Genomic DNA, 21,182 nt, shown 5'->3' with positions numbered 1-21,182 from the left:
CTTCTACTGCATAATGAAATTACAAATAACGTCTTTACCGGTAAGTCACGGTATAACAACAGCAAAGACGGATTGTATTTTGTACAGAAACTAAAGGCTCACGAACCGATTTTATGGTCTGTATGCATCCCATCATTACATAACATACTTTTACATTCAGTTTAGCTTTAAGAATGCTGAAGAACAACAAGCAACTTGGACTTAATGTTGGAATGCATAAATGATCCAAGCACAAACAGCTTTCTATTCAGTAAAAGACGCATGTAAACTTTAGGAAGATTCTTGGTTTAACCAACTGTGATTACAAAAATAAATACCCACCATAAAATACACCGGGTTTGCAAACATGAAAGAGATTACCCAAAGGTTTGCATTACAGCAGCTTGCAAGTGACCCAAGCACCACAGTCTCACATCTTGGTGAAGTCAAAGCCTGCTGTGGGTTAGCCTTCATCTTACTGACCTTTCGATGCTCTTGGAGATTTGTTGCTGAGGAACATTTCTTATTGCACACTGAACACATCAGCTTCTTCCTAGAATTTCCTGAAACAGAAACAGAATACCACCAACATCTTGAAAAGGAAGCGTTAAGAAAGAACCTAAATATTTCCACTGAGTCTGTGACTTTGCACAGGTCATTTGACTGACATAAGATTTCTACATTTGTTTCTCATCTTCAAAGTGCTGCATATCAGGAGTTCCCTGTGGGTGTCCGACAACCCAGTTACTGATGGAATGTAAATCAAGAAAACTAGAACAATCAAGAAAAAAATCCTTCAAATAGATGTTATCACACATCACGAATCCAATATAAAGAGCACAACTCACAGCTAAGAACAACTCACTTGGTAACTTTTGAACAGTTGATTTCTTCCAGAAGCCAATTCAGGAATCAGTGCAGCAATAAAAAAATAAAAAAAAAGATCCCAAACTGAAGTAAAAACTATCATTTCTCGGTTTTTTATTCAGAAAGCATTAAACATTCTACTATAGAAAATAGTATTAATGGTCTTTAACTGAACAAGACAGAGAAACTGTATTAGCATCATATAATTAATTACAATCTAATCTAAAATGTAAACTACAAAACAAGCTACAGGTCAGCTACCAGAATTATTTTCCCTCCATTTTTGCAGTTCCTTTAAAAGCTGACAGAGTATTTAATAAGCTTTCCCTATTACTTACCTTTTGAAATTCATTTTCGTAACGCACACACCTATTTTATTACAAGATAAAGCCAGTACAAACCTAATTATTTGTTTAGAATTTTATGCCCATGCAAGGTATTTCCTGGCTTATGTGAAAACTGTTAATATTACATTGAATGGAAGAATGGAGACAGAATGCATGAGGGAAGTATTGCTCAGTCAAGCACAGGGTAGTATGGACCATAAACAATCTCATTAGGTGGCTTCTAGGTCACATTTTTGAATTCATAGCATTCTGTATCTGTCCTGCTCTTGTTGTCCTAAAGAATTCATGTTCCATTCATTCCTTTTAGCACAATGTACCCTGTCAAACAATTGGTTCGATACTCAAATATGTAGAAAAAAAAAAAGTACTTAATCTCACATATGCATTTGCTGTTGTAAACCTCGTGACAAGTATTTATATATACTGATATACACCGAAATACAGAAACGCACTTAGCAGTTCAACTTACAAGAACATTAACTACACCTTTTCAAAGGTAATAGTTAGTATCTGCTCAGAAATTTGCGTAAAAGACGACAAATATACAATCCTTTCTACTTTCCCTTGCCACCAGGTAACACAAAGCATGAAGGAATTCTAGAAATGTCCCTCAAACAGTAGCAGATTACTTTCCTTCCTGCACTGACACCCCCTGTGATTTCTGAGATTCCCAAGTGGTAAAATAAAAGCTCTGCTCATTGCACAGGCAGGGCAAAACTATCCTCCAGGCATCTGAGAGCAGTCATGTCTGGAACAATCATTGAAAAGAACTGTGGAATTTGTATACCACTACAAAACTAACCAAAGCTAAGCCTAAAACAAAACAATGATTACTGCTGAAAAGATTTCTTACTGAAAAAAAAGGAGAAAAGAACAGTTACGGGAGGGTTTCCCTACGCTTTAAGAGTTCGGCAAAAGAAAGAGATCTCATGTAACGAAAGTCGTACAAAGCATCTCACCGCTGTCAACGTTAACTAAAGACTGTTTTCTTCGCGCTCTGGTATTTCTCTGTCCCCACACATACTGATTGACATTGAGAGGGGACATGCAGAGAGACTGGAATGCCAGAACTGAGATGGGCATTGTCGATCCGAGAGCAGCGTTTTGCCCTTTCATGAAAACAGAGTGAAGTTTAATTGAAAACTACTGATTTGTTGTGCACAGATAGAAAAATGCTAGGGCCTAGCAGGACTAGTGGATTGTTTGGTCTGGCTTCCTGCACAACAGAGGCTTTAGAATTTTATGCAATACCCTCATTAAGCCTAATCGTTTGTGAAGCATGTCTTCCAGAAAGAAGACATCCCTTTGTATCCTGAAAACACCAGAAGATCAAGAACTCGCCACTTGCTGTAGCAGTTTGTGCCAGTGGTTGATTTCCCTCACTACTGAAATGTTTTGTTCTATTTATTATTTGCCGAGTTTAAAGTTCCCCAGATTCCTATTGCATTTTCTGCAACAGGCTAATGATTCATTTGGTATACAGCAATTTCTCCCTGAGGGAGGAGGACCTGTTACTTTTGCAATTACTTCTCAATTTTCTCTTTGATACAAATGAATCCATTACAAAAGAAATCAAAGAAAATGTTTACTCTGATTCACAAATTAAAGGCTAGGAACATGATAGATTTCTCCCCCCCCGCCCCGAAAGAAACGTTTAACTTTTTCTTACCACTGTGAACATTTTCTTTGTGTTTCTTCAGGGCATCCTTACTCTTGAACCTCTTCCCGCAGCTATCTGCCTTGCATATGAATCTGGCATCCCCTCGGCACGCCTCCTTGTGCTGTTCATAACTATATGGGATAACCAGCGGAGGAAAAAAAGAAAAAAAAAAAAGCAACACATAAGGCAATAACTACAGAAACCAGACCTACAGCAAGTATTCTGAGCTTAACACATGCTGCACTGCAGATTTCCAAGGCCACCTCATGCATTACTTACAGCAAATAGGAACGAAAGCATTTGACTTCTTTCACGGTTAGGATTCACATAAACTAACAAGCTTGAAAGGTAACATGCAAAGGGAGGCCAGCAATGATATGACAGCAGTCCAGTAACTCAGACACAAAACCTCGATTCTGAGCTGAAGGAAGTATTGCAAACAGAGCACTGAAAACTTCTCGAAGAGTCTCCTGGGCTGATATTCTCTGTGCATTGAAGTACACTAAAGAAAAATAAAAAATAAAAAATAAGGGCAACATTCTACAACTTAGACAGACTTGAAATAGCTAAAAACATATATACAGCTCTACAAATCTTTCAAGAGGTGAGTAATCTATTTCATATGCAAAGTGTCCTGGAACTTAATGGGACTAATCAAATGCATAAACAGCAAGAGCCAGGATCATACTGCTGTATCCTCACAGAGGTTAATCTTACTTTACATCATGTAAAAAATTCACTTAACTAGTTATATATCACAAGTCCAACTTCCACTATAGACTACAAGGAACGAATCTAAGTTCAAGAAAAAGTACATAATTGCCTCCCCCAAATATTCCTCTGCTGTCTGATTTTATTTATTTCCATAAAAGCACACTGAGTTTATATAGAGCTATATAGTTCTAGGCATGTTCACAATATTCAGACTTAAGGAAGATCAATTTATTACAAGAGCGGCCTTAAGTGCCTTTTATGCAATATATGAGTTAGATTAAATGTATAATCTATAATCTCTTACATAGCCCATGTACTAGTTGTAATTAAAAGTATAATAAAAAGTAATATATCTAATTAATCACAAGCAAAAAAAAAAAAAAACATAAAAAAAGACAAACCTAGTTATGTTTTTGTTAAAAAATACAATTATAAGGTGTATGACTTCAGTGACAAAACTGTGTATTTACACTATCAAGGACACTAAAGATGTGCTCTTACATTTCACATCTTTCCTGTCTCTATACCCAAATGTTTAATTAAGCAAACACAAAGCATTGTCTTTCCTCTTTTTTGTCCTTCTACATCATTGTTTACTTTTGTCTAAAACTCACTTTAGCTCTGTAACAACATCCACAGCCTAAAAATTCCATCTCCTAAACTACTAAACAGTCCACTGATGGAGACCGACAGTTTTGCACCAAACAGCAGCTCTTGTCTCGTCTCATGTATGATTTTAAAACATAAAAAATGAGCAACTTTTATGCAATTCAGATTGACGTCTCCAACAAGTGCAAGAAATTAACATAGTAGAAGACTACTATGAAGGGTAAGGGTAGAAATACACAAGCATAAAAATTAAAGCTTAAACTGTGATTAAGAGAAAAAACTATTGGATTAAATTGATTTAAATGATCCCTAAAAAAACCACTTCCATTTCTACTTACTGTCTTTGTAGAGCTTGTTTAACAGGGAATTTCTTTCCACAGTTTTGGCACTTAAATTCTTTTTCCTCACTGGGTTTTTGGTGCAAAGTCTGAAGATGTTCAGCTAGAATCTCCTGGCTGGCAAAACTCGATTCACAGTTTGGGCACGCGTGGTCATCTTTACACGTGAGGGGATCTGCAGGATTGGAGGCAAAACCAGTAAAGGAATAGTTTTCAGGGAATATTTTGATTACATTAAAGGACACTCTCTGCTGGAAATGATTCCACAAAATGGCATCACAAAACATCCTATCTTGAGTTGATTACCATCAGTATCATTGAAAATGGACATAAAATACTAAGCTGAGTGTGGCTTAGGCTGTTTGCTTAAATTTGTCACCCAGGTTGTCTCTACTTTGAGAAACATGCTAGGAATTTACCAGACAGCTCAAGTCACCTACGTTTTCTTAGACATCTTATGACTGGCTGAACAGTTCTATAAAAAGGTTTACCTCTGTGTAAGTAAGATGGAAACTATCCCACTTAAGACACAAACTTAGCTTTCATTAGACTACATGGCTTTATGGACTCTGTCTTTGGCTCAAAAATTAATGGTAAATTTGCATGAAATCTCTGCTCATCCACTCAGTAATTCACAGAACTAGCTCCTTATTAGGTGAAGAAAAGAGCCTCAACTCAAACCAAAATGAACACACAATCATACAAGAGCTCACACTAAACCTGGGCAGCCTTCCACTTCCCAAGCCTACACAGTTAGGTCTTCTCTTTCTTCTTTGTTACTACTTTTAAGCTCTAAAGTTATCCCATTTTTTACATATTGCTCACCTGCAATTTTTTCACCAGCTGGTGGCACTTCCTTATTGTTTCCACTGTCTTCATCCTCCTGGATAACAGTTACTTCTTCTTCTTCCTCCTCCTCTTCTTCCATGTCACTGTCCAAGTACCCAATCAGAAGTTCTGTGTCTGTTTCAATATCTTCCACAGCCAGATAGAAAATATTTTCCCCTTCCTGTTGCAAACAGTAAGTAAAAGCAATGAGTAATTATATCAGAAAAAGTAAAATCTAACGACGAGGACAGGACCGTGAATTAATATTAGCCCTCAACTACAGAAGGACTAGCTCCATTCCTCAGGGAGCACAGTGCTAGAACAGCCTTTCTAAGACATATTTCCCAGCGTGGCTGCAAGGATGAAGTGCCCTTGTATTCTGCAAATATTCTCCTACCTCTCCTGCGAGGCTTTTCCAATACACATTGGAAAGATTAAGGTGAAGGTGGTGTTAAAGTCCTCCTCTCCTGCCACACTCTGCCTGACAAGAACTTCAGAGTTTGAAAACTAAAACATTTCATTACTAGAAAAATACCAAAACTTAACCAATACAACATCAGCTCTGTTCCTTTGGCTGCATGAATTATGACTCAGCTTTCAGTAGCATGTTTACATAGTATTACTTATTTTTCTCTCCTTCCTTTAGATTCCCAGCCTTCCCCATGGACAGGCTGTCAATCCTGTTCAGTTATCTTCACTACTGAGTTATCAGGCACACCTGTAAAATGCATTTTAAACCACTAGATCAAAACCCCCGGCTGGTTTAATTAGTGTAGATACGCAGATCCGTAGGTGGTAAAAAATCTAGCCCAGATTCTGCATGAGAGGACAAACTACTCAATAATAAGCTCCAAAACCTTCTCCACAATAAATGGACAAATTTCCAAATAGATACATAAGCTCACAACTTTGGTCTTTGAAAATATTTTATTCAAGTTACCAAGGTTGGTGTGGGATCTGTAGCAAAATGAGCCATCTCCTAAAGTCATGTCATGTTCAGAGTTGCTTTTGCTTTTTGCCATATGTAAACCAACTGCTTTAGATACAACCAAACACACCAAAGGAGATGCATTTCTAAGCAATGAAGACTTAGAAATTCTATCATAAATCTTACAGCTTATCTGATTAATATGCAGAAAAATTAACTGAGGCATCTTGACACTACATCTAGCCATATATTTTGTAACAAGCTTCCTAACACAAGAACAAGATAATCAGTTTTAATTTTTGCAATATATTAAGATTAATTTAAACTGTCAACACAAATTCTTGAAGCTTTAAAGGTCTGTCGTACATTATGCAAGATATTGTCACAGAAGAGTGAAGCCTATTTAATTCAATAGACTTGATACAGATGCTGCTTTCAAGGACACACGACTTTTCTGTCATTATCTCAAAAGGGGCATTTGAAAAGAAAACCAATTGCATTTTTTTTCCAGACCTATTTTGCAGTCCAAATACCTATCCACTCTAACTATTGCATATATCTACAAGTTGCTGGTTTTCATATGCCTCTGCCACGTTGCAGAGACCTTTAATTTACCACATTTTAAACTCAAGTCACGTACCAAAACTCTTGACATGAGGAAAAGTAAAAGGTCCTTCTATGCTCAGTCTCCACTTAGCCAGGATAAAACCACTGAAGTAAACCTTCAACACATCACTGTTTAGGATAATCTTATTCTAAAAGCAAGACAACCTTACAATATAAATAGAAGCACACACTTATTACTGGCTTGCCAAAGGAAAAAAAATATCCCAGGCAAAAATAAAAGTCTCAAGCTTACTTACTAAAGAATCAAACAGCACACCTTTCAATTAGATCATACATGACACATCTTACACCACACAGTAAATGCGGGACAACAGCAGCTAGAACTAATTATTCAGATTAACTAAGTGCATGAGTTCCAAGACCGAAGCTCTTAAGTACAGCGCTGCATCCTCACCCTCTCTGTCACTTCCCTTAGGGTCTATCTGGGCTTTATTTTACAGCTCTGTGCCTAAAAACATTCTGGCTTTTTCCCACTGGTCTATTTTGATTAGTAAAAAGATCAGTGGAAGAAGTACTAACAACTCTCAACGCTTGAGTGCTCTTGGTTGCATTTGCAGTGAAAAGTAATTAGCTTTGGTGCAAGCCCAAACTAAAACACGGCTCAAACTCCTCCAGGGCTAATTTGTTGGGCTTTTCCAGGCAATCAAATGCTAATAGGCAGGTATTCAGAGCACTAATTAATCCAGATACACTCAACACTGTAGAAGCTCCTCAAGGCAGCATTTTCAGTGAAACCAATGGAAGTTCTCCAGAAACCACAAAGGAATTTAAGTCTCTCCCTCCACCAGCACTTGCATGAAGCACATTTATGTACATGCAAACACAGACACAATAAACATACTAAAATTATTCAAAAGATTTTTTACTAATCTTCTAATTTCTAAGAACACATCTGCAGTTGTTCCACCTGCCCATCTGCTTAGGCCATGCCACTTGTTTTGATAATAACCTTCACCTGCAGTGGGCCACAATGCTCCTTGGGGAAAAAACTCCTAAGTTCTGGTCACAGTGGCATCACAACCTCCCTTCGTGTTATTACTCATTTACGTTTTCACTTTGCTCCTCTCACCCCCTGCCTTGGCTGTCATCTTTCAAGTTATGGCCTTTTCCATCCTCCAGAGCTTGATTGGCTGGTTCCAACCCAGCCTTCCTAACCTTTACCAAGTCTCCCACCGTGCCCACAACCACTACTTTTAAAGTGCTACACCTGGCTTCCCTCTACACTCCACATCCCGGCAACAAGCCAGCTCTTCAGCCTACCTGTTCTGCCAGTTCTTCTTTGCTACCTCTCCAAACAAGCACACTCCCTTTCCCAATTTTTGCCTGCAGCTCCAGAGTGTCCTGTTTGAGTAAACGCAATCTTGGCAATGCCTGTGAGGGCAGAAATGCCAATCCAGGACATGTGTGTGGGTGATTTCTCAGGAGCTGCGGCAGGAGAACACAAAGCCACAAGCTCAGGAACAAGAAAGGACAAAAATGAAAGACAGGATCAAAATAATGATGTTCCTCCCCATGATCAGAGGCAGAACGTGGTGCCTAGAACACTCTCCACAACACCACCAAGAGCTCCCACCAGAAAGAGAATTCTACAAAATATATAGCATTACAGGGAGAAGTGGGAAAAAAAAGGAGGGAGTAACCATCACACTGCCCCCAAAAGTGAAAAAAACCCACAAAATAAAATACACTTTGGCAGCTAGTTTTTGATGGTACTAAAAAACAATCCTTATGAGATAATTTAATAAATTTTTGTTCGGTTTCTAAGTTTGCCTTCCCTATACTTTTCATCATTTTGTACATGCTGGTCATGTTTCTTCTATTTTTCTCTCTAATTTTTCCAAATGTTTTTCTGTGGAAGCCTTTATAGGACTAAAATTCTTGCCAGTCTTTCGTCTTTTTAAATCACCCTTTAACTTCAGTATGATTGTTTAAAAAGGCATTCAAAAAGCCCTAAGCACACCCTAAGCGAAGTATAATATTATGCAACACAGCATAACAATTTATTTCCATTTATTTATTTAATCATTCATACCAAACAGCTCACTGGTATGCACTAGATATTCCATTAAAACTTCTATTCAGAACTTTGGGACCTTTTACTGTTTTATTTAAAATTTAATAATGAACGTTAACTGTTCACACTGCTCCCTCTTGTGAACTTCACTCTGCATTTTCTAATATTGATCCCAATTTGCTGTCACACTGCCTCTGCACTAACGACATGCTAGTTGATCACTGGCTAATGCCCAGGACTCCTCATGGATAACAATTTGATGCTATAGGCAGGACAACAACTCATTTGATAGATCTTGGTATAACTGAGGGACAAAGACAGAAGGAAAACATCCAGAAACAGAGGGGAAGGAGCAGGGCAAAACCAGCAATAATGCATCTTTCACAGAACTACATGCTAGGGCTTTACTAGTACTCTTTTGCCTCTTACTAGTTTTAAAGGCGTTTTTTTCCCTGTTTTATTTCATCAGAAAAAAACTTTGTTTCCTTGACAAGATTTTTTTTCATTTGCTCTCAAAATAAACTATGTTTTCACATTCTTTTCTCAATCATCTGCAGGCAAATCCAAGAAAAAATTCTTCTAATGATAAAAGAAGCAGAATAATAATCTTAAGAAATGCCGATACATAATTATTCTTTTCCTAATTTATTGCAAATTGGGATTACATCAGCAAATATACTGGGTTAGCATGAAACAACATTCTGGAAAGTATACATTTTGACCAAAATATTTAACACAGGTATGCTATTCTTAGTTATATGGAATTGGATATTATTTTACTGTAAAACTGTTCAAAAAAACTCATATGCAGATAGTTAATTTCTTTCATAATCTCCAAAATGACAACAGCTGTAACTAGAAAAATATCCCTGTCTTGGTTGCATTCTGCAAAGTCACAGAATGCTTCCAAAAAGAAGAGATTAAACAGACTAAAACTCTTCATCTTGAAAGAAGAGCTGTCAAATAAGAGGGAAAGGATATAACAGTGCTCTGTAAAATCAATGCTGGCACGGAAAACCAACCTATACACTGTTACACAACGACTACAAATCAAGTGAAATTAAGAAATTTCTACAAGAATAGAAGCATGTTTCAACATAAGGTGTAATTAAAACAGTGGAACTCATTACCACAGAATGCTGCAAATTACTAATAAAAAATTGTAAAAATAAGCTGGATAAATAAAGATCCACAGCCAAAACTAGAACAAAAAAATTATCTTTTTTTTTTTTATTAACTTATCCTCAAGCACTGCCCGATCACCCTATCAGGTAGCGAGATCTTTCAATTCTCTGTTTTCTACTGAAATGCTTTAAGCGCTATGCTTGCTTTCAGACCTGTCACACTTTTACATTGCATTTTGAAAAAAACCCAAAAACAATACGATTCTGCTTTCTGCACGCCTAATCCCATACTCGCGTTCATCATGAAACACAACTAGACCTCTAAATCATTAGTCCTGATTCATCCAACTATACAGTTACTTAGTCACCTTTTTCATTTCCACGATGACAAGAAAACAATTCTGTTTAGACAAAAGCTTAACTTGAATGAATAAGGCTATAGTGAGAAAACTAAACTGTTGTTACAGTAGTTAGTCAACTGTTCTGGAAATTATTTTTACTTTTTTTTAACATAAACTGTTCCTTTTAAGAGACAAGATACCGTTCATGTAAGTGATTCAGTGCAATTCCATCAGAGTGGTTTAATGAAAACCTTTCAGAGAGTATCAGATTTTAAGTAAGGACCTCTCTGGTCTTTCATCCTCAGTCTTATCTATCATATTACACTTAAACGCAAAAGCTCACTTCTAAAAAGAAAGGTAGGGAAAAAGGAAAGCAGTTTGCTACTTTTCTCAGATCTTGCAATTTTTCTGCAAGAGATAAAGACCAAAGAGGAGATCAAATTAGTAAATCAATAATGCAAAGCAAAAGGTTGAAAGCCACCAAACCTACCTGGATGGCTGCCAGGTTCTTCTGTTCCTGTGACGGAGCCTCATGGACAAAACGCAGCCAATTCGAATGGCGTGGATTGCTGGCATCCAGGATATAAAGGACCTCACCTTTACTCCCACGTACCTGAAACAGAGTGGGGAGAGGAAAGAAAAAAAAAATCAAGCAAAATTAAAATTGGTTACCAATCACACATGTAAAACACTGAGGCATGCTTGTGCTCAGCAAGTGATTATTGCATTCAACAGGTATTCACAGCTGGGGTGTACACTGACCTTCTCCTGTACACATATTTATTCACCTCAGAATAGAAGGGCAATCAAAATCCAGCAACTGGTGTCAGCTTCCTGCATCGAGCTCCCACCTCTTCTCAAGAGCCTTTTCTTTACTAAGCAAAACTATGACTGACTCCTAGGTCTCTCTTACCTGACAGTATGGTCACTGGTGACCATGTTCTTTCCTCTCTGTTGCTTCAAGTTTTCTTCATTATCTTGCCAGAAACCAACATAACCTAAGAAGTCCTTTCCCATTCCAACCCTATCATCCCTTTTCCAGTTTTGCTTTCTGAGTTCTCCTCTTTCAAGGGTTCTGACACCAGCATTTTACTCCTACAGTCTACCTAACTCCAGCTTATATTGAACCAAGTGAAAATAAGAGAAACTGAAACTTAGTATTTACCAAGTTATTCTTCCTCTGTTGAAATACATACTACTGAAAAAAAAAACCTGCCACTGTCATAGAAAAAAATTACTTGTCTTCTTTTCCATAATAGATCACTTGAATCTCCACTGACATAGAAGATAGAGCGCCGTGCAAAAAGGTCATACAGCCACACTATTATTCCACGTGATTTATTTATATAATGAACATATTTTCTTTTTCATCTGTCAACAAGAGGTATCCAGAGCAGGTATTTCCTAAGAGCTAGGGACTTCAGCTATGTAAGATCAAAATTAGGTTGTCTTCATGGCTTTGTGTTCAAATTGCTCACATTCTTGCTATATTTGTTTCTCATAGATGCAATATCATGTTTCTTCAGTACGACTGCCTGAATTACTTAAACATTTAGGATGTCATTAGAAAGAAAAAACTGTATTCCATTACAATAATAGCTGGTGACAGCATGTTGTTCTCAGATTAAAACCAAACAAAAAACCTAACATAGTTCTGCACAAAAGTCTTGAAAATTTATTACTGTTGTTCCAAAGAAAGACATCATATCTTAAAAAGGACAAACCATGAAAAAGTTTCCGTATTTCAGATTTTTCAAGCTGTTTTATTTTCAAGCACACATACTAACAACAATGAAAAATGTCAAACTGATTAGATGCATCTGGAAATGATATTATCTAACACTAAGCACAGCAATGGGTTTCCCAGAGAGCTTGTGTCGTCTCCATCCTCAGAGATGCAGATACCCAAAAGCAATCCTGGGCAGCTGGCCCCATGTGGCCCTACTTGAGCAGGGAGGTTGGACCAGATGACCTCCGAAGGTCCCTTCCAAGCCCAGCCGTTCACTGACTATCACCTCAGGAAATAATGTCCACTCGTCATTCGAACTGCTGTTTTCATTAGGAACACAGGCCAAATGAGGGCAATCAAACTATAAAAGCAGGCTCCAAATTTACACAAAAATACAGGTGTTTTTACCTCCTGAAAAGCCACCTGCACTAATGATACTGTAATAATCATCCAGTTCTAAACAGATAATCCACAGAGCCAAACCTCACTTTATGAGTGAAAACAGTTAACACTGCACAAGAGAATCTTAGAGTACTTCAAGTCAAGCAAATGATTTTGTGATTTAGCCACCAAAGAATGGGTTATAGAAACCCACCATGTAGTTCTTACAAAAGTTTCCATCAGATCTGGACTTGAGCTGGAAACAGAAGAGATCAAGATGCTTCTGTAAAAATCATACATTACATTACCTTTTCTTCCATTCTTCATTTGCTTGATCCTTGAATTATATAAGAATAATTTATATTCACTTAAACAATAGACAGTCATCACAGTTGTGCTTTCTCAGTCTCTGCCAACCCATAAAGAGATACCAAACACAAGGCAAAAACTTAACACATAAGTAAGCTATTGATAAAAGAACACAATAAATCCTTTAAAGAAATGCTGTATTATCTATTGCTTTTTTCACCTCATAAAGAAATACTGCTGCATCAAACACAAAGCCAAGAAAAAAAATCAAAACACAGTACTTTACATGGACTAGATTGGGGACATTTACCACTCCTCCTCTCACTGGCTGCACAGATAGGTGAATTTCCTAAATGAACAATCAATCTTTTCAGCAGCATTGTAGCGGATCCCAAACTTAATCAATATTTAAAACAAACAAACAGAAAGACCAGCTCTTGCTTTGCAAACATATTTCTCAAACTCAAAGCCAGTACAGGCTAATCATGGTAGTTAAATGAAATAAACCATTAGACTCCATATTTTCATTTTAGATTAAGTGCACCTAAATATCATCCAATATTGAATTATTAATGAGTCAAAATGAAGTTTGGAATATGTCCCTAACAGTGCTTCTTCCAATAAAAGCCCACTAAAGTCCTCAGCCATCCTTCTGCCTTGTGGCAGACCACCAAAAAAGGAAATCAGTTTAATTAGAAGATATATCAACAAATGCAAGCTAAAATGCTTGCACGTGGGTCCATTCCGATACCCGAAACAGGCTGAGATGGCTATCACTAAGACAGACCTTGCACTGTAGGCCCACCCAAGTCTGCTAGCCACAGTAAGAAGTTTTCCCTCCCACACTCCATCAGCCACACTGGAAAGCAGAAGAAATGTACTGTGTAGCTTCCGTGACTGCCCCCAACCCTGGTAGCTGTACCAGCTGTAAGAGTAAGGGAAGAAAAAGGGATGATGATGTCAAGCTGCTTATGTGCTCCTCTAGAAACCTGAAGATATTGCAGTTTACCTCTACACCACAGAACTAGGACTCAGCGTGTACATTTCTGGAGCATGACAAAAAAAGCTCCCCGTATTGATTAAGGTTTCTTAGCTTTATCTCTAAGAACCCTCTTTTACAAATATTCCCACACATACCCTTACTACTTACTCCATGTAAGACCTGGAGAACTAAATAAGATTCATTCTGCAACAAAGCTTCCAGTCCTCTCCCAAGGGACTCTTTTCCAATCATCCAACTACTCCAAGAATCTTCAGGAAAACCTGCCTACCACAACTATTACTGGCAGGAAATTGCTGGAAAACTGGGGATGTCTTTCAGGGAGAGGAAATGAAAAATACTTTTCTATATCACAAGCTGAGGTAGAAAACTCTTTAAGGAAGATTTTCTTAAAGTATCAGCCAGCAAGTTACCACATTTCCCCCATACATTTTGAGTGCTACAATCTTTTGTAGTTATAAGGCACTTAAAATAGAGGCAGAAGACTTACAGGACTGCAGTTCCCTGATAATTGTATGAAGTAGTATCGATACAAATGTGCTCACTAGCATTGTGAAAAACAAAAACTGTGGCATTAGAACCCATCACCTGTCAATATGAATAATTCTGTATTTGAATATTATTTTCCAAGTTTATATACTGTCAGTATTGCCCAAACTATGCAAAATGATTCAGTTTAGCTTGAGGTGTGTTTCTTAAGATGCTCTAACTAAAGTAGTAAAACCAGAAAGGACTTCAAAAACTACTTTAATAGGACTTGAGCTGAAGTACAAAAGTATTGCTAATGGATTTTTTAAGGCCACCAAACTAAAGAAGCACTTAAGTCATGAGACCACTGCTAAATAACAAAGGATTCAGTCATCTTTATAAGTCAGCACAGATCCAGAAGGATTATATGATATGCCTATGGTCAATCTGGAGAATCAGCAAAAGTGCTAGAAATAGACCTCAACAGCCTACTTAGCAATAGATGATGTTATACTATAACGTTCTGTTTAAAAACAGGAAATAGGATCTCATTCCTTTTTCCTTTCAATAAAAGGGTAAATCCCCCTGCCTGGTGTAGTTCAATAGACCATCTTGGTCTAGGACCCATTTATTGCTGAGGTCCTTTCGATCACCGAGATCAATATGTTCCTGTAGTTTCTTGTGACCACCAGAGATAACTTGGAGTTTCTACTATCAGCAAGTAATGTGACCAGACATGCAGTCACACTTGATTTCCCAGGCTAAATATTTAAGTAGCAGTTTGTTTCACATTTCAGTATAGGCAGACTTCGGCACAAGCCTAGAACAAGGCTGATTCAAATTCATGCCTGATAAGCCATGGCAAGATATCTTCCCGTACCTTTCCATTGCAGCACCTTCTGTATTTGGTCACTCACTTCAATCCAACTCACAAAATGCATACACATATGAAAAGCATGACAGCATCTCAAACCGAGGTGCCTAAGAATTATCTTCTGAAAACCGGCACAAAAGGTATTACCGAACTAATTTAGTCAACTGTTTTTACAGTAGGATAAAATACCTGAAACTCACCCTTAACACACACGGGGGTTTTTACCTCGAGATCCATCAGGACATCATTGAATTGTGCCACATTAACAAACACCATGTCGCTACACAAGTATTCTGAAAAAAATGTGCCCCTAGTCATTGAATAAGCTACCAGACGAAATCCTACGCAGGCCTGAATAATGTCTGAGCTGCTCATAACGCCCATCAACAACATGCACTACTCCATCTGCTAGCCTTCTATGCTGCAATGAAATTATCTCCAGATTTTCAAAATACATCCGAAGTTTTCATGCATGCTACTTCAAAACGCTCCTGAGTGCAATTGAAAATGCTCTACCATGCACACCTGGCAAGAGAAGAAGAAAAAAAAACTTCACTGAAAATAAGCAGATGGTTATCTCTGCTGAAGGCAGTGAACACACGGCATGTTTTCTGGAAACCATTTCCTAAACACTTAGAAATCTAAAAATCTACATTCATTCAAACAATCACATATAAAAAAGTACTGTTTTCCACATCGCATTTCTTTGATTAGCTGCAAACATGATTTTCATTGCTAATGCTATAAAACAGCTAGATGTAATACTTGTGCATCCTCAGTTTCAGACCTCCATCATAGAGCTCACTGGAGAATAGAAACTCACATTTTAACATCGCCGAAGAAAGTATTAAAATAACATTTGCCAAGGAAACCTGAGGCAGCAACTGTTGATTTGCTTACTCACTGAGAAGTACTGGGACACAGACAGCATGTGACATGTTTCTTCAGCCAGAATACATGGCAAGTTTTTCATGCTAATGAACCTCCTTCTGGTGCATGATGGTATTTGACCTCATCAGAGACAGAGCAGTTGAGAAAACTCATTTCTAAACTTCTGCTAACATTTTCTGGAGCTTTCATAAGAAGAGCTGAACTTCATGTTCACTGGAAGGATAATCAAGTCTCCTTAAGCAACTGACACGTGATCTTCTATAACAAGTCCAAATTAGAATACTAGCACCTTAACCTATCAACTGTCCTATTTAACATCTGAATAAATTACCTAACTGAAGATGTGAGGCTAACAGTCTGCCTTTCTTGGGAACAAATTCTTCTCATCCACAAAATCAGAAGCTCATTAAGGCACCTGTTCCAAAAGTCACTGAAATTAATACAAAGTCATACACTTAAGATGAATCAAGATGACTAAATCAAGTGCTAAAGGAGTAGATGAATTAAGCGTAGCTAAATAAACAATATTAATAACTATGTTGAACGCCTATGTATCCTAGTGGGGATTAATTTTAAAAAAAAATGAAAATCTAGGACACAGGCTTGCAGCTGAGATCACGCATCAGTGTCTGATTTTTACATGGGGCAGAAGTGATTCTAAATGCAGCTTGAATACAAAATGAGAAAAACAAAAGTATTCATGAAAATTAAACAAAGATTCACACAAAAACATTAAAAGAATGTTGTTACAATTTAAATGTAAATAATATCTGAGGAAAGTAGTCTTCATATAGGCAAAATAAAGACTACACTGCTGAGAACTAGATTTCTAATATTCCATTAATCATGTTAAGCAAACATAGAATTCTTCAGACTAAGATTTATTTTATCACAAAGCCTAGAACATAATTCGACTTCTTGCCTTGTATATAAAAGCCTTCCTATGCCAGAACCACATTTTACAGGCAAAATACCAAAGAGGAAAAAAAAATAAAAAAGAACAACAACCACATTAGCTTAAAGTACTTGACTTTCCAGACCTCAACCCTAACCATTAAAGCTCTGGTCTAAAGCTGGCTGTAGCCAACAGTGGATTTTCTGCTGTCTTCACTAGTTTTCAGGCAGGGTTATTTAACTGAAAATAATTGTCACTGCAAAAGTGATGAGAGTTAGTAGTAGAAACACAAGTTCATTGCATTTACTCATATAAATGAACATACGTGTTAGCTTCCATTCAAAGACTGACTTCCAGCATGTTTCTGTTCTTCTTGGATTTAATATAACAATGAAGAAAATGTTGGCAGATAAAGAGAAACCAAATCTGAAATATGTAACATTCAGCATTACACGGTGTAATATGTGCCATCCAATCCTGACCAACATTTCTCCACGGTATGTGGGAGTATTTCAAAAAGGACTAAATCTTTCCAGCCCTCCCTGTTTTAACATTTGCCAAAATCATCATCAGAAATATATGCTTGCCACAACCCAATAGTAGTGAAACAAATACCCATTTCTTGGTTAGGGACAATAAAGAAAATAAATTGAACAGATATGATCCCTTTGCAAAGGAACAGCTGAGCCTCCAGAAGCAAAAAATTATGTGAACTTGAAGACCTAAATATTATTCTGTTCTTGCCTTAAAGCACTTGCTCTTTCAGCAAATATACATCATTTCAAACAGCTATGCCAAGTACACTAAAGCAGACCAATAAAGAAGTACTTAATCAAGGTTTTCAGGGGATACTAAGAATAAGAAAAAAATTCTCAATTCATCACCAGCATCTAGCTGCATACTTAACTAGCAAAACATGCAATTCAGTCTGAGAGATCATGACATAGTGATCAGGGGTATAACGGGGAGGTGGGGTTTTGACGGAAAGAAAGCAAAAGCACAAAGCCATGTGGACAGTTTGGCTAGTTTGGGGTTGGTTTTTTTTCCCTTTTTCCATCACTTGCATATAAAACATTTCAGCATGTAGCTCTTTACAAAGATAACAGAAACGTCAAAGATGCTTCCCACACACACGCCGTTCTCTGCAATTTGTTGAATGAGAAATCGTACACCTTTGATTTCTTCAAAACTGTGCATGATATAGACAGAATAATGGCATTCTGCTATACTTAAACACAAACTGTAACACCCTCAGAACTTTATTTAATAAAATCACTGTACCAAATAAATTTTTGGGGCTCCATGTTTTACCAAAGGCCAAAAGAAAACATAACGGGTACAATTCTGTCTCAGCATGACGTCTTAAAGATGCCAACTCACACTGCTCGTCTCAGAGAAGAAGCAACAGCTTGATCAAAACAGACCACATCACAGACCACAGCTCTACACAACTAGAAATGCATGTGGTTACCTTCCTTGCAGAAAATATTCCACAAAATTGAAGCTCAGATCCCAAGCATTACATACCAGAGATGTTCCACCAAGGTTGATTTTTATTTGACTTATAAAACGCCTGTACTCCTTAGCCTTCTTTCTGAAAATTTTTTTGACTGTCATCAGATTGTGAGGTCAGGCTTCCGTGTGCCTTCAATCAACAGTCCTCAGACTCATTATTTTTAATATCTTTGGTACAGTTGACTCTGCACAAACTTGTCTCGTTGCTGTGACTGCCTCCCACAGTCTCTGGAATAACCACCTACTTAGGCTGCTCAACTTTTTACCTTCTGCGTTCCTGGTCTCGATTTTCAACTTAAGACTACTCTCAGCCTGACTTAAATTATTTTATAAGGCTCACATTCAAATCAACTCCAGTAAATGTGAACAACTTGGGTTCAAACATTCAGGAAGTCATAAAATTTGGTATGCAGGAATCTTTTCAAGGCTCTCAAAACTAGGTTTCAGTAGGATCTTATGAAATGGTTTTAGAGCAGCTCATAAAAAACTCATTTTCTGGTTTGCAGTCGATGGGGTCATATTAATGTCATCAGTCAATACATGTACGTGCCTTTTATTTTCTGTCTTCCAAAACCAGATAAATCTCATTTAATCATTGGCAATGAGGAATCTGAAAAATTACAGGGCTTTCCAACAAACATTAATCGTTCTTGTTGCTATAAGCCACTCACCATCCTTTCTGAAAATCTTGTTCTAGTTCAACTATTTTACTGATTTGAAATAACCTGCTGAAACATCATGAAAAGGCAAGAGAGCCAGGGCACGTGAACATGTACTGTATTTGGCAAACATCTCATCAGCTGAGAAAAAAGAAGATGAAGCCAATTTCTCTGAGCACATAACCAAAGGATAGAGGGGAAAATCATCCACACTCTCTCTGGGCACAAACCTAGATTAAGGAGGAAAAAAAAAAAAAGAAAAATAAAATAGGAGAAAAGAAAGGGCAGGGGGGGAAGCAAAGGCATAAGGATTTACAGATTTGAGTTAACATTAATCTAGGAATATTTTGCCACTCACTGTATTTATATTGAGTTTAGGTTTAACAAGATGGCCTTTTAACATTCTCTTGCTTGTTGTTACAGTGTGTAGAATTTATAGAGCTCTGCTAAGACTGTATCAATACTATGCTCTCTTTATAAACCACTCAGTGATGTTAATGCTAGAGATTTTTTTTCAAATAAACATTTATTTTGTACTAAATGCACAGATAATGCTTTAAGTCGGATGTTAAACACAAGCTTGTTTTGTAGAGTGCCACGCAACATAAAAGTAACAGTCATCCATCCACCTCTAACCATAGAAAGGTGAAAAGGTAGGAAATGAGTTCCCTTCTCAGTGTAAAACAGGATTAAATACGCATTTAACTGAAATTGCTTGGCTGAGGGGAAAAAAGAATAGAAAAGGAAAAGAATTCTGCTCGCAGAACTACAGTAGAAAAGTAAGATTACAAGGACAGAACAGAAGCTCTGAAAAGCAGGTGTTCATAGCCAAGTTAGAAATGTTGTTACTGCAAGTATTCTTCAGTTTGTGTAATCTCCTCAACTGGTAAATGCAGACAGCTTTTCTCCTACAGGCACACATAGCTATGACAGGAACTAAGATGGGTTAAGGACCTAATTACAAGATCTACCATAGAGAAACTACTGTTGCTGCCTAGTACATGTAAAAAACAATTATAAGAGCCCTGAAACTTATCCACCCACAGCATCACATTTCTATTTTGCAAAAGCTCTCACAACTACATATTGCATTACAAAGTTGCTAAAATTTAAAGCCCTAGCACAAGTTTCACAGCAGGACATGTTTTGTATTACAGTTGGAGGAAGCTATGAGCTGACACCTGTTGATCAGCATAAACTATTATAGAATCATAGAATGGCCTAGGCTGGAAGGGACCTTAGAGATCATCTAGTCCAACCTCCCTGTTTTGGGCAGGGACGCCACCTCTCGACTAGACCTGGCAACACATGGGGACCCAGCGGGAATTGAACCCGCGACCTCGGTGTTGGTCCTTGTTGCCAGCACCGCGCTCAAACCACTGAGCTAACCAGCCCCCTATCTCAGCAACCTGTAATAACCTTCCCATATTGAAATTATTTTTTTTTATTTTCATATTCTTCAATATTTTTTACAATGTTACCCTATTGCATTTTGCTTGACTGAATATTTTTCACACTTCATTGATTAGAAACTCCCATTTGTTACTTCTGTATAGTTTTAAAGAAGTCTATCCACTTCTGCCTGAAAGATATTTTAAATGCATCAATACCTACAAAATCTCACTACAGTACCTCTAAACTTGGGGGAAAAAGTTGTTACAGGAAAAACTTAATTCTGAAAAGACTTTTTTTCCAGGTGTGATGATGTGACTCTATACTACTCACTTCCCACATGAGCCTGCAGTCTGTGTTGTCATCCAGGTCCTGCGGCATTCGCTTCTCCCCTGCAAAGGGGCCAAATTTCTCCCCCTAAAGAATAATCATACAAGAAAAAGTATCAGTGTGGAGAAAAAAAAAAAAAAGGCAAGTGAATTACCGAACTCTGGCAGATGTATCATTTTTAGCTTCAAATGGAAAAGGACAGTTTTAATTTGTCATTCTCCTAAATGCCAAGACAGTGCACAGCCTTAAGGGTTCAACTTCAAGCTCATTGCCTCTCATAGCTTGGAGAATCTCTTAAAACCACACCTTTCCTCTACACACTTATTTCCCCTTTTGGAAACAGCATTTTTCTTCATTTTAAAT

General features: G+C 37.5%; 1 protein-coding gene across 1 annotated transcript; it reads right to left on the bottom strand.

Annotated features, from left to right (window-relative positions):
* Nucleotides 1-462: 462 nt before the first annotated feature.
* Nucleotides 463-20,906, bottom strand: PRDM5 (PR domain containing 5; the record flags this gene model as incomplete). The annotated part of the gene is made up of 7 exons (XM_009864771.1): nucleotides 463-542; nucleotides 2,863-2,984; nucleotides 3,263-3,355; nucleotides 4,515-4,689; nucleotides 5,340-5,523; nucleotides 10,867-10,989; nucleotides 20,823-20,906. Coding segments are annotated over 7 exons (861 nt in total), but the record flags the coding sequence as incomplete, so codon positions are not given.
* Nucleotides 20,907-21,182: the final 276 nt, after the last annotated feature.

Source organism: Apaloderma vittatum, unplaced genomic scaffold (genome assembly GCF_000703405.1).
Source record: "Apaloderma vittatum isolate BGI_N311 unplaced genomic scaffold, ASM70340v1 scaffold35942, whole genome shotgun sequence".
In the NCBI taxonomy this organism is placed as follows: domain Eukaryota; kingdom Metazoa; phylum Chordata; class Aves; order Trogoniformes; family Trogonidae; genus Apaloderma; species Apaloderma vittatum.
This window is presented reverse-complemented; position numbering and strand designations above follow the sequence as displayed.